Source organism: Lactuca saligna, chromosome 4 (genome assembly GCF_052625555.1).
Source record: "Lactuca saligna cultivar CGN05327 chromosome 4, ASM5262555v1, whole genome shotgun sequence".
NCBI classification, from domain to species: Eukaryota; Viridiplantae; Streptophyta; class Magnoliopsida; order Asterales; family Asteraceae; genus Lactuca; species Lactuca saligna.
In genome coordinates, this window is record NC_136420.1 from 108,969,080 (window position 1) to 108,983,667 (window position 14,588).

At 33.3% G+C, this 14,588-nt stretch overlaps 2 protein-coding genes and 1 non-coding gene across 3 annotated transcripts; 2 read left to right on the top strand and 1 right to left on the bottom strand.

The window, feature by feature from the left end:
* Positions 1–1,966: 1,966 nt before the first annotated feature.
* Positions 1,967–2,048, top strand: TRNAS-UGA (transfer RNA serine (anticodon UGA)). The gene has a single exon. It is a non-coding gene; the product is annotated as a tRNA-Ser (tRNA).
* Positions 2,049–2,122: 74 nt separating this feature from the next.
* On the top strand, positions 2,123–3,196 carry LOC145042592 (mediator of RNA polymerase II transcription subunit). The gene is made up of 3 exons (XM_078991043.1): positions 2,123–2,591; positions 2,809–2,892; positions 2,966–3,196. Exons 1-3 carry the CDS (start codon positions 2,244–2,246, stop codon positions 3,062–3,064), a joined length of 531 nt encoding a protein of 176 aa, XP_078847169.1. The 5' UTR covers positions 2,123–2,243; the 3' UTR covers positions 3,065–3,196.
* On the bottom strand, positions 2,977–5,841 carry NPC6 (non-specific phospholipase C6). The gene is made up of 3 exons (XM_078991042.1): positions 4,633–5,841; positions 3,659–3,835; positions 2,977–3,564 (listed from the first exon to the last, which is right to left on the bottom strand). Exons 1-3 carry the CDS (start codon positions 5,750–5,752, stop codon positions 3,263–3,265), a joined length of 1,599 nt encoding a protein of 532 aa, XP_078847168.1. The 5' UTR covers positions 5,753–5,841; the 3' UTR covers positions 2,977–3,262.
* Between the last annotated feature and the right edge of the window lie 8,747 nt (positions 5,842–14,588).

The window sequence follows — 14,588 nt, forward strand, 5'->3', positions numbered from 1 at the left end:
TATATACTGTGAGGTTTTTTTTACATAAAAGTCTTTGTGTTTAAGATTTCCTGATGTTAGCAAGATGTCCTATATAGAAAATAAATTATAAAAATTATCCCTATACTGAAAAGCTCATTGTGCATTTTTTTTACTGAAATGATCCATTTGTTAAAAATAATTACAAAAGTAGTCTATACCTAATATATATATATATATATATATATATATATATATATATATATATATATATATATATATATATATATATATATATATATTACCCCTTCCGCACTCCCCCGCAATATATTGTGATGTTTCGTTTCTACACTTTAGGGAAATGAGTTTTCTATATTTGCATGTTTGCTCCTATACATTCGTAGTTATGTAATTTTGTTCCAACGAAGCGAGGACAAAGCAATTTATAGTTGGTAATAAAAAAGAATCGATTAAGAGGGTGTTTGGGAATACTTTTTAAATGATTTTTGTAAAAAAAGTTTAAAAAAATGTTTGGAAGATGAAAAAGTTTTTTTCAAAATAACTTTTTATAATGAAGAAAAGAGTGAATTTTTAAAAGTCAAAAATATGATTTTTTTGTAACTTTTGAACTTTTAAAGCTAAATCATACTCAAAAATCAAAAAATACTATCCAAACACTTTTTAAAAACAATTTTTGGCTTTTGCTTTTTCAAAAGAATTTTTACAAAAAAAAAAATTTGCCTTAAAAGGTAATCCCAAACACCCCTTAAGAACTATGAGATCTAGCAAAAGAATGTAAAATTAAATTATTAAAAAAAAAAAAAAAATCCTACTTAGAGCTTCTGGAAATGACTTATCCAATAGTAAACCTTTTCCAATAGATTTTTTTTAAATAACTAAACCATCATAATAAAAAGAACGTCAAACACACTAAATTTTCTTATCATCCAAGAGTTAAAAAATATATATATTTTGGGTATGGTAATACATAATCATATGTCATCCAAATTGATTTTATGTGCCCTAGTTAGACTTAAGATAAAAATTCAAATGTTCTAACTTGACCGATTTGATCGGATCCCTAGTTAGACTAAGCACAAGGCAAAAAGAGACTAAACATGCCAAATAGATACTAGTTGTCCATCGAGAGTCTCATACATACGGATCAAAGATTTGTACAGAAATATAGATGGTAATGACTACCTACTAGTTGAACATATTTTTGCGTGTATGATCAATGAATATAAAATAATCATTCAACACAAATCGTATCCTTTATTAAATTAAGCTTGAAACAAACATAAGGGTGATAAGTTTTTACATGACTTAAATATTAAAAATACTAATAGTGAACTTTAATTCTTTTTGTATACAACCATAACATCTGTATATAAATTAATAAGAATATATAAAGAACTAATAATAATATATAGAGAAAATGGAGAGGTTACATTATTGATGGAAAACAATTAAAATACAAAGAAAGATAAATAAGACTATAAATAGGAAAGATTGAATAGGAATAACCTAACGAATGGGCTAAACATAAGGCTTAATACAAAAAGAACCCAAATAACTTATTATGCTAGCAGTTTTAGTCATCAATCATCATAACTTAGTCACCCAATATTATAAATTTGATTAATTAAGATTTTTTTTTTAAATTTTCTATTTCTGACTTTTTTACCGGCTTAAACCATCTAAACTGCCTATGAATGACTCCGCCTAACTCGACCGACTAATATTAATCATAGACAGTAAGAGAACAGAGTTTTACAACACTGATTATTGGTAGATGATTAGAAAGTGAATATAGGCAAGGTTTAATGCATCAAATTATAAAATTTTGTGGCATGATGACTATTATTTATGGTGTCAGAAAGAACATTGAAGCTATTTTGTCACAATAAGTGGTGTTATATTTCAACAAAATGAAATTACAAAATTTAAAAACTTACTAAAAAACATCAAAGTTGAAAACGATGAAATATGCCCCAAAAACAAATAAGTCGATATGTCCGAGTGGTTAAGGAGACAGACTTGAAATCTGTTGGGCTTCGCCCGCGCAGGTTCGAACCCTGCTGTCGACGTTTGACTTTTTCATTAAATCTATTTTCTTTTTCTTTTCTTTTTATTTGTTTTTGCTGGACGTTTTTTTTATTAGGGTTTTGTCCAATCCGATCACTCTCTTCCAGTTTCAGTCAATCGCAAAACCTTAGGGTTTGCAATTGTGTTTTGCAAGGTTTTGCTCCACGATTTCAATTTCGTGTTTGGATTCTAAATCAATGGAAGAGACTAGCAGCACGAGTCAGAAATCGACACAAGAGTTGGCTATGGAAGGGCAAAAACATTTGGAAGATACGATAGAATCAGCATTTCAGATATTATCTTCGATGAACGATGAACTCTGTAACCCTAATTTATGGTCAACGTCTTCTCCACCTCCTAATGTCAACACTACCAATGGCCACCACGGACCATCCAATGGCGTAAGTAACGGTGACGCTACGTCATCGGACGCCGCCCATCACTTTGAGATGGGCGGTGGAGCTCTCGATGAAGCTCGTCTCCGGTATAAAGCATCTGTCGCAGCTCTCCGTTCTGTTCTCATTGCTATTCCCAATTCTAAAAAGGTAAAGTTTTCCGATTTTTCAATAAGATCGCAATTTTCTCTTCGTTTTTAAGTATCTGATCCATTGATGATCTGATTATCAAACTATCTACAAGCCTCGTAAAAACTAAAATCGAGGAAGCTTATGCTTTTGCTTTTGCTATGTTTAATGGTTGCAAAACGTGACATGAATAATGAATTATGATGTTTCATTTTGAATTTCTCATCTGCAAATGAAGGCCAAAGCTTATGACATTGATCCAATGTTAACTGATGAAATGGATGCTGAGAAGCTAGAAGATAGAGCCTCTGCTTTAAGAAAGGTATCAAGTTTTCTCCATAACTTCATATCTAATCCTGCAACTTTTTCTAATACATATCTCGTGTTCATTGTAGGAGCTTGAAGATAAAAACAAGCATTTAAAGATTCTCATAGATCAGCTTCGAGACCTCATTACAGACATTTCATCATGGCAAAGCCCAATTGTTGTATGAACTCTAAGTAGCTATTCCTACTCAATCTTTCTAGTAAAACTTCTCCTTCTTATCACCATGTAATAATACAAAAAGTTGTAATGAAAGATTGCAAAAGTTTACATGGAAAATCTACATTTTTTCTGATTTCAACTTTTTAGTTTACAACCAGGAAAAAAGATGCATACATATGATCTGATCTGATCTGATCTAAATCTTTCATTTGTTGTGAATAACTGATCTGGTAGTAAGAGATGATCTCATGTCAACAATGGCAGATTCATCAGCACCCAAATTGATAGCTTCTTTGCTAGCAGTTATGAATCTTGAAACTGCACCTCTTACATACGTATAAGCTTCTTTCACATTCATTTTCTTGCTCATTTCATCTGGAAAACTACTCAAGAAATGATCACCATTAAGAACAGCAGCTAATTGAACCACTTCACTTTGAAATTGAGAGAGTCCTTTTGATTCATCTGGTTCTGTATCTCTCAAAGGATTAGCTTCAGGGAGAAACTCTGAAACCAATTTAACAAAAAAAGAAAAATCATTAATTTAGTTGATAAACTCATGATATAATTTAAAATTTTAATCGGGTGTGTTGAAAATTACCTGGGCAATCTGTTCTTGGAGAGGTTAATTGTTGAATGACATGTTCAAAGGTTCCAGCCCATGCATCTCTATGAGTTAAAAAGTTTGATGATAAATTGAACATCTTTTTTATGGTTGCGGGTATGGAAGAATGCTCGTATTCGGAATTGGGTGTTGGTCCATTAGGGTTACTAATCACTGCAAAAGAATATAAAGTTATAAACATGCGTAAAACATCAGGTAAATTAGGTATACAACAGTCTGCTGGTTGATAACATATATTAGTTAGTGCTCATGTTAAGTTGGCACAAATAGCCCATCCCAATGGCATTATTTTAGGTAGAGGTAAATCAGATACATTTTGTGACTGTTAGAGGGTTGGAAAAGCCTAGTGCCAACAAAACTCGTACATTATGTGAGAACACAACATTTTGTAAGGTGAAATACCCAAAACAAAGTCATTATATGTATGCGTTTAATTTATCGAGTGTGTTAAAAATTAAAATAATAAATAACTTGTATTTGCATTTTCTATTGAGAATTAAAATATTAAGTATATGTTTATGTTGTCTTATATTATTTTGTTAGTGAATTACTTATTATTATTTTTTTTTGTTATAATTAGAAAAAAAGAACTGAAAAAAATAAAAATTAGAAAACCAAAACCGAAAAAATGATGGTTAGGTTTTCCAAAGTGAAAAAACTTTACTTTTTGGTTCGGTTTTAGTAAAAAATTGAACCGATCCACGATCATCCTAACACATGGAGTTCATTAAAACTCGCACATTATGTGAGTGACAGGTAAATCAGGTACACAACGTACTGCTCTGTTGTATTGGCGTAGGTCCACAAGGAGCCCATTAAAAACTTACCATTATGCAACTGCTAAAACTCAAATCGTATCTTCTGTACAAGTATATTATCCCAAAACCAACCGAGTTACACCCTAGTGGCAATCATTTGAATCTTTATAGAATAAGAGATTTGAATCTTACCGGTGCCTTTCTTGATCCAAGGAGAGACCATAATCGTAGGAACCCTAACACCCAACCTATCAAACTTAAAAAACGAAGGTGCGGGACCCGTATTTCCATCGGGGTTAGGAACATTAACATAAGGAGTCTTAACATGATCATAGAATCCACCATGTTCATCATAAGTAATCACCAAAAGACTCTCATTCCATTGTGGACTTGCCCTCAATGTCTCATAAACTTCCTTCACCAAATTTTGTCCATTTGCCACATCATGTGATGGATGATCATCATTTGCGGGGAAACCCTTTATGTCAAAGTATCTTGGCTCAATCACACTCAAATTTGGCAACTTACCATCTTTAGCATGTTGTTTAAAGGTAGAATATTGGTGGAACTTGAACACATACTTTAACTTCCTCAAATTTCTATAAAACAAAGTTGTGGGTATGTTTTGAAAATATACACCCCAATCTTTCCCATTCTCATGAAGTGAATCAAAGATGGTTTTTTGTGGGTACCCTTTTGCTAATTGTTTTGTGACATGACTTGTTGACCCATGAGAAGTGGCTGAATATACGAATAATCTATTGGGTTGGGTCGGACCCGGAATTGAAGAAAACCATCTATCAAAAACCGCAAATTCTTGAACTAATTTCGCAAAAATTGGGACATTTTCAGGTTTGAATCCTTTCATAACTGTTTCAGAAAGATTTGTTGATACCGATAATGCTTGTTCGACAAAACCAGTCATTGAGGGAATTGGATTTGACCCGAATACCTGTTTTTCCACATCTTCGAATGAGTGACCCGGATCCGGATCCACGTACTTTGCATCATCAGTGAAACAGATGGACGATTCTTGAGTTTCGTCTTCTTGGGGTTGTTTTCGGGTCAAGTTGGTTGAAACCGGGTTGCATTCTCTACCCGTGACGCCATTGATTGATGGGTTTATAGATTTCTTCATCCACCCAATCATGTGATCGAAAGATCTGTTCTCAAGAACCAACACCACAATCCTCTTGATGGGTTGTTGATTTTGACCCGATGCATCTGCAAACCGGGTCGGATCAAGAACACTAGAAACAGTGAAAAGAAGCAAGAAAATGGAAGAAAATGAAGGTCTTCTGGTTCTTTCCATGGAGGGTTTTGGTAAAGAAGGAAGCTTTTTCACTCTTTGAAGGTGAAAGCTAAAGAAATGGAAGCAAGCAAAAGTGGCAGGAAACTAGAACTATACTAGAAATTTTATATTATATAGTTAAATAACAAATTCTTTTATTTATTTATTTATTTTACTTTTTTAAAAGCAAGAAAAGACAGGAAATGGGGCCAAAGATGAATCACAAGTGCAAATTGAGAAGAATGGATGTATGTAGAAATCATAATATAATGTATGCATGTGATATATGAAGATATCGACAAATATACAAATGATTTGTAATTTTGTAAATTTGTAAATTTGTAAATTTATATATATTCTTTCCTCACTTTAATAATGAAATTGCAGACAACAAGGTTGTCGTATGCACACAAACAATGCACAAGAACCTACGTACGAGTTTGGACTTTTTGCACTCACAATAGAAGCATTGGCCTCAAAACCGGAACTGTATGTATGTTAAAAAAAAAAAAAAGTAATCTATAAATTTTGGTCCTTAGAGTATAATTTATACTCTTAATTTCGATCTAAAATGTTTTTTTTATCCTTTTATATTTATAGTTTTTGTTTGATGTTTTTGTTCGGATATGGAAAAAAACAACGTTATAAAAAGCCTCAAATAATAATGAAAAATTAAAAAACAAAAAACTTATTTGAACCGTTTTTTTAAACAAGTAACTTAAAGCAATTTACTCTTAAATGTAAGTTTAAAATAATTACGTTATAACATAAGAAAGATGTTAAACCATAAAGTATTTATTACGAAACGGAATTGGTTACTTTTAATGGTGATAATAAATAGCGATTGAGTAGATAAATGTAGGTTTGAAGTCGTATTATTTTTTTGACGTTTATAAACTTTAATCATTATATAGATAGAAAGCAAATAAGCAGTAAGTAATAAATTAGGTTGCCTGGAAAAAGGGGGAAATGCTGTCATGATCCAAGATTTTTTAAAGACAAATCCCGCGTATGCTAATCATTACGTGTCTCACATACACACCCCAATCTGAATTTGAATAAAAAAAAAAGACATTAGATCATGTTTTAAGGTACGTATTTACATGATCTTATATTAAAAAAATGTTTTTTTTAATAAACTGATTTATTCATATAAGGTATTATAGACTGTTCTTTTGTTATTAATAACATTTTGATACAAGGGCTTTTAAGTGCGGGTTAAAAGCTGATTTATTCATATAAGACTTTATATAATAACAAAATAATATAAGAGTTTTTTCAATAGATGTGAGGGTTTTTTGTGTGTATTATAATTATGGTGTTTAATAAGCAACACATTAAATAGGGTTTTTCCATTCCAATAATTGGCCTATACATTTTCGCTAAAAAAAACCTCAATATAACTATTATTTACAATTCTTCTATCATAATCACTGATAATTTACACAACATATGATCAAATCTGAGAAATTTGATTGCATATTTTGATAAATGCTAGGAATATATTATATATGTATGGTTTATGGAACTGAAAAAAATGTTGATGAATTTTTGGATTCAAATCTCTCGACAACTAGAATTTATATATATATATATATATATATATATATATATATATATAAATTTACCTAATAGAACCGCCATGATAACTTTGTTTTATATGTCACACGTGTACAGTAACTTATATGCATAAATAACTATATAGTTTCATTTTTTTAAAAAGAATATATTTTAAATATAAAATTGTGTTTAATATTAATGTAATTTTTACCGATAAAAGTAATATAGAAGAAGCAGGATCACATGGTGGTATGTAGAGGATACTCACCGACACTAACACCGACATCCTTTTGGACCCATATGTTTGCATCATTTTAATTCCCAGCGACTTAGGCTGTGAATTACAAAAATTATTGCCACTCTTTTATTTAAGAGAGTAAATTACACCGATGGTCCTCTTGGTTTGGTATTTTGCAATCGCTATTTTTTTAATAATTTATTATTTATTTATTCGTTTATTATGTATTTAAACAATAAAATAAAGTAAAACGACTATACGAGTCAACCCCTCATTCACCTCAACTTCACCCCACCCACTCCTAAACCCAATAATTTGATATATCTATGTACTATCCCTCTCTATTATCTATACCAATGGAAGAAAACCCTAAATCAGTGGACATCATACTACCGTCGGAAACGTTCGGACATCGTCAATCTGCACCATCAACTGTCTTCGAACGATATCAAAAAATTGTACCAAAGATCTGCACTCTAAAGTCGTAGATGTAGTCATCTTGTAACATCACGCATGACTAATTTATTATGTTGCATGGTGTAGAACATGCTACCTCTTAAATTTTCCCGTCAAATGTATACTTAGTAAAAATTCATCAAAATCATCATAAATCCGTCAAGAATCTGTTGGCATTCCATCACAAAGTCTAATATTTGTGAATTTAGTGTAAATTTGTCGTTTTATTAGTGATTTTGTGATGGAATCTACCTTTAGAAATAAGTTTTTACTAGTAATGCAACCCCTAAAAAATTTATGCAACCCCTGAATTTTCCTTCTGTATCCGCCACTGACACGACTTATGATAAAATTAGTCGTAAGCCATTGTGTATTTATTCTTTAAAAAATAATTGGCTGTATAATAATAACTATTGTATATGTTGGTAATACCGTAATATAATGGTATGAAAAGTTCTATCATTTTATGAGAACTTGTTGATTTGGTATAGATAAACTTAGGGATGAGTATCGGAACTGGGTATCCATTTTCGGACCTGGAACCGCCTCGGAACTGCTAGTTTCAGAACCGGAACTGCCTTGAGCGGTTCCAGTTCTGGTTTCTAAAGTTATGGAACCGTTGGTTCTGGTTCTCATTTTTTCGGAACTACTATCCGCTAAGTACCCGTCGGAACCGGTATATATATATATATATATATATATATATATATATATATATATATATATATATATATATAGAGAGAGAGAGAGAGAGAGAGAGAGAAAGAGAGAAAGAGAGAGAAGATCGGGTGAGGAATCTTATTAAAGTTATGACATTTTTGAAAAACCTGGAAAAAAAATCTAAAAAAACAAATAATTAAATCAAACATACTACTATACCGAAGAGAAAAAAAATTAGAAAAAAATTGTTGGATTATTAAAATTGAAGCATGAATCATTTTTATGATCCACGATTCAGTTTTAATGATGCAATTTTTTTTCTAATTTTTTCTCCCGGATACAGTATTATGTTTGATTTTATGATTTGTATTTTTTTAGATTTTTTTCAATGGTGTCCTCACCGAAAAGAGAGTCTTCACCGGAACCATACCATATATATATATATATATATATATATATATATATATATATATATATATATATATATATATATATATATATATATATATAGTATTAATATTAATATAGATTTTATTTCGACCGATTTAAAATATACTGGTTCGATTTTGTCCATATTTGATTTGAATTGATTCGATCTCGACTGAACTAAATTACGATTTTATTGAAAAAAATTTCTAAAGTTGATGTAACCGGGTTACAGGCTCATAGAACAGGAACTGTCGGTTCCGGGAGTGGTTCCAAAAATTTTAAAACTGTTTAGACCGGTTCCGGTTCCGGTTTTAACTTTCTAGAAACCGCCGATTCTGGTACTCGCTAAATGAGGCGGGTACCCGCCTATGCTCATCCCTAGATAAACTTTTTGCCGATAACCGATGTTTGAGAGTATGAAAGCATGACTTAATTGAGTCAAAATGACTAAAATTTTAATCTTGAAATGTAGCCATGATAATATAGAATGTATGAGCAAAAGACCCGACTAAAATGGAGTATGTATGAAAGATATGAACATTTAAAGTTAGGGAGGGGTTGAACTAGACTTAAGTTGTGCATTTTAAAGGGAAACATAGAGCGTGTAATGCATTACACAAACAATGTTGTACCGACCTATACTTTCTATCATCTAATTTAATGAGATTATCATATTTATTACTAAAAATTTGTGGAATACTATTAACTCGTAAAAATAAAAACATTTTATATCTCATTCATAGTCATGAGTTTACAATAAAAATCTTCATACGGATTAGAACAACGAGGAAATAAAACCTATTCCAAGTCCTTGAGCTCATGTCTTCACTTCGGTACTACGATTGATGCTACTAGAACCTGCAAAATATGAAACATCTCTACAACATTAGACAACAATGTCTGGTGATTTATATTCTTTCTATTTTCATGTCCATCTGCTCTTTGTATCTTTCATACTCTAATCTTTCCTTTTCACTTCTATCTCATACTCTACATCTTAAACTCTTCTTCTCATGGCATTGACTGCCAATCTTTCTCGTCTCATCAAACCTATTTTTATTCTTCCATCTCTTCTCATGCCTCAACATTCTATTCTCTCATTCGCGCACTCTATCTTCTACTATATTCCCCAATAGCACACAGTATTATTCTTACCAATCTTCTATCTATTATATCTTTCTTAGCCTCTTCTTAGTCTCATCTCATACTCGGTAAATTTTAAACATAAATCTTCAGGGGATGCAGTGCAACAAATCCGGGCCCTTCCTTTTGAAACCAGAAGTACATGAAAACATTTAAACATAAATCGTAAGCACAAAACTTAGTAAGTTCCCCAAAATGTCGCATACCATACATACATCGGGCCCTGCCTAGTATAGATTTGTCAATAACATGTGGTAGGCGCCTCCCAACACATTCATCATAAAGAATATGTGAACACATAATGTTTTGTTTTATTGATTGACTGACTTCTTGATTGTTACAAAGTAAACAAAAACAATCCTTATATACTGGATTGGACAAGCTACTAGAAAACAAGGATAAAGACAAACATAATAATGAAGATTAAACAACTCGTGATTATCTTAAGAAGGATCCATATTTTAATAATTACGTTACTCCCCCTTAAGTTGTAGCATGATGATTTCAAATGCCCAACTTGTCTGACAAAAGCTTGAGATACTCTGAACCAAGTGGTTTAGTTGAAAAATCTGCCAACTGGTCTTCACCTTTGATCCTTACAGGTGCTATCTCTTTGGACTCTACACGTTCTTTTACAATGTAGCAACCCATTTCTACGTGCTTTGTACGTTTGTGAAAGACGGGGTTGTATGCAATATGATGAGCCGACTCATTATCACACAAGAGAGGTGTTGGCGCGTCCAAACAACATCAAATTCTATTAATAGCCAGGATGTCCATAGAATTTCAATTACAGTGGTTTTCATTGATTGGTACCCAACTTCAGTTGGTGATATGGAAACAACAGATTGCTCTTTGGATTTCCAGGAGATTGGAGCACCACCTACGATCAACAAATATCCCGTTCGAGATCTCCATGTGATGGGGCATCCCAACCAGTTTGAATCACTATAAGTAGTTAGCTTAGTCCCTCCTTTCTTTGGTAGAAGTATGCCCCAACGTCGTCTTGAGGTATCGAAGTACTCTCATGGCTGCATCCCAATGATTTTGTTTGGGGTCAGAAACGAATTGTCTAAGCACATTTACTGCATAAGTTATATCAGGTTTGGTTGTATGGAGGTATAAAATCCTACCAACAACTCATCTATACACACTTGCATCCACCTATTCTTCATCTTCTACTTTGTCAAACTTTAAATCTTGTTCCATTTGGAACTGGCTGGGGCGACAACCAAGCAGACCAGAGTCTTCTGACACATCAATGGTATACTTACGCTGACTAAGAACTATCCTTTCTTCTGTGCGAGCTACCTTTATTCCCAAAAAGTACTTCAAATTCCCAAGGCCTTTGATACTAAAGTTGTTGTCAAGGTTCGATTTAGTATCCTCAATTTTCTCCCAGTTATTCCTAAGGATGATGACGTCGTCTACATAGATGAGTGTTGTCACAAAAGTATCGCTATTTTTTGTGAATAAAGAGGGAATGATCTTCATGGGACTGTCAAAATCAAGATTTTGGAGAGTTTTTGTGAACTTGTGATACTAATTCCTTGATGCTTGTTTTAGGGCGTATAAGGATTTCTTTAGCTTGCACTCTCGAGTCTTATATTTCCCTCTAAAACCTTGTGGTATTTTCATGTATATATCCTCCTATAGATTGCCATGTAGAAACATGTTGTTTACATCCAATTGATGTATGATCTAGTCACGTTTGATAGCTATTGTTAGCAATACACAGACCGTGACGAGTTTCACAACCTAGGTGAAAGTGTCATGGAAGTCAACGCCTTCCATTTGAGTGTAACCCTTTGCGACAAGATGAGCCTTGTATCACTCCACATCTCCATTCGACGTATACTTCACTTTCTACGCCCACTTGGAGTCTATGTATCTCTTCCCTTCAGGCAATCTCATAAGTTCCCAAGTTTTAGTATGTTTAAAGGCGTCAATCTCCCTTTGCATTGCTTCCTTACGCCGTTCATCTTGAACTGCTTGATTAAAAAACTTGGGCTCATCGTGGGTGGCGATAACAGCTAACAAGGACTTATGAACTTTAGAAAAAAAAAATTATATGAGACATGGTTAGTAATAGGATGTACCATAGAGGCGACCCGAGGTTGTGGATGATTTATCGAAGGGGAAACTATACTTTGTAATCCTTATACCGAGTGGGTTGTGTCTTGGTTTGTGTCTCTCACCATTAATCATCATTGTTGGTCTCATTGTGAATATCATGACCTGTTTGCACGGGATCATCTTCAACTTTGAAAAAAAATTCATCCAGGGTGGGTGACTCGTGATCACCTTAGCTTAACTCATCCTCATACTCGTCGTCATCTGTTGGTCCGCCATGCATAGCACTCTTGGTCATGGATGAATTTTGATAAGGATTGTGGCTCATTTTGGACAGGGGGTGTGACTAGCTTGTCAGTGAACCAAAAAAAGCTTCATTTCCTTCCTATATTTTTGTATTCCCATGCATGTGCCTCATTGGAAATTCATTTTCAAGGAATTTTACATCCGTCGAGATTACCACTTTCTTGTTTTCTATGTCATAGATCTTGTAGACCTTTGTACCTTACGGATACCCAAGAGATACCCTGGGTCTCCCACGTAGTTCAAACTTGTCTCCCCTAATTTTAGTGTTTCGATAGTAAGCCAAACATCCAAACACATGCATGTGATCATAGCTTGGTGATTGGTTGAAAAGAATATCATAAGGAGTGACACCATTAAGCACTTTGGAAGGGAGTGACAACATGAATCACTTTGGAAGGGAGTCGGTTTATAACATAAGTGGCAGTCTAGAAGCATTCAACCCAAAAAGTTTTAGGAAGATTGGCTTGAAATCAAAGGGCACGAGTTGTTTCAAGCAAGTGTTTGTGCTTGCATTCCACCAACCCATTTTAATGTGGGGTGTATGCACAAGAAGTTTCCAAAACTATTCCCTCCTTTGTATAAAAGTCATGCATCTTGTTTTAGAAAAATCCCCCCCCCCCCCCCTCGCGGTTGTCACACCTTATCCATTTTATTTCCTTCCCAAATTGTGCTTTGATCATTTTGTGAAAGTTTATGATATGTGTACCATCTTCATGTTTATTCTTAAGAAGAAAAGTCCATACAGATCGGCTAAAATCATCCACTATTGTTAAGAAATGAAAAGCCTATGAAAGTGAAGGGATTTTATACTTCCCCCATACATCACAATGTATATGTGACATCCCCAATTTCTCGGCCAGAAAAGACCGATTTGTTTATGCTTGTTTTTAAAATCAGATTACTCTTTTAAATAAAACAGTTGCGGAATTTGTTCCCAAAACAAGATATGATAATAACTTATCAAAACATTTCTCGAAGAGAATGTATTTTCAGTTAATAATAAAACCTCGGGATTTCATGTTCCGATACAGACATATAAGCATAAACAGAACTTACATTTAATTACACAATTGATTTATATCTCCTTTAAATCTCTCTGTGAAATATGTCTTCGTATTAATACCTGTGATACAAAGAAAACTGAGTGGGTCAGGCTTGGGAGCCTGGTGAGCATATAGTGTTTTCATCCCATAATGTTATATCATAGGATTTATAAATATAGAACATTCAAACTTGTACAATTTCACCATATAAAGGCAACTCTTATCCCACCCCATCGATCCTCACAACGACACGATCTAAACTCTCGTATCTAAAATTTTCCTCTTTACCTGATCCCTACTCACGGATCTAAAACTATCCTCTTCACCGATCCATACTCACGGATCTAAAACTAACCTTTTTCCCCTGATCCATACTCACGGATCTAAAACTACCTGATCCATACTCACGGATCTAAAACTAACCTCCTGATCTGATCCATACTCCCGGATCAATAATTGTACCCAATCCATACTCCCGGAATAAGGACAATTAACTATACCCTAATCCTGATCTGATCCATACTCCCGGATCAATAATTGAGCCCAATCCATACTCCCGAACTAGGGACAATTAACTTAGTCTTAATCCATACTCCCGAACTAATAACAAGTTTTATCTCTTTACCTGATCCATACTCCCGGATCTAAAACTAACCTCTTGGTCTAATCCATACTCCACTGAATAACTAGATCAGCAACAACAACATCGGGGCCTCTCATCTGTTTATCACACATCAACTATCTACCCATGTTCTACCCAACATATTAGTAGATAAAAAAAAAAAAATTTATACATAGTTTAAAACCTGTATAGCATTCTCATTCAATACATATTCCAAAACAACAGATGAGACACATACAGATAACATGTATTTCATAGAGAATAAATCAGATCTATGAGATAGAAGAAAGTGAATATACATTCACGCATATAACAACAAAATATACA

Coding starts and splice junctions, on each gene's coding strand:
- NPC6 (XM_078991042.1), bottom strand. CDS start 5,752: ATGGAAAGAACCAGAAGACCTTCATTTTCTTCCATTTTCTTGCTTCTT. Junction 3,836..4,632: donor TTGGATCAAGAAAGGCACCG/GTAAGATTCAAA, acceptor ATTCTTTTGCAG/TGATTAGTAACCCTAATGGA. Junction 3,565..3,658: donor TCCAAGAACAGATTGCCCAG/GTAATTTTCAAC, acceptor AATTGGTTTCAG/AGTTTCTCCCTGAAGCTAAT.
- LOC145042592 (XM_078991043.1), top strand. CDS start 2,244: ATGGAAGAGACTAGCAGCACGAGTCAGAAATCGACACAAGAGTTGGCT. Junction 2,592..2,808: donor CTATTCCCAATTCTAAAAAG/GTAAAGTTTTCC, acceptor CTGCAAATGAAG/GCCAAAGCTTATGACATTGA. Junction 2,893..2,965: donor GAGCCTCTGCTTTAAGAAAG/GTATCAAGTTTT, acceptor TGTTCATTGTAG/GAGCTTGAAGATAAAAACAA.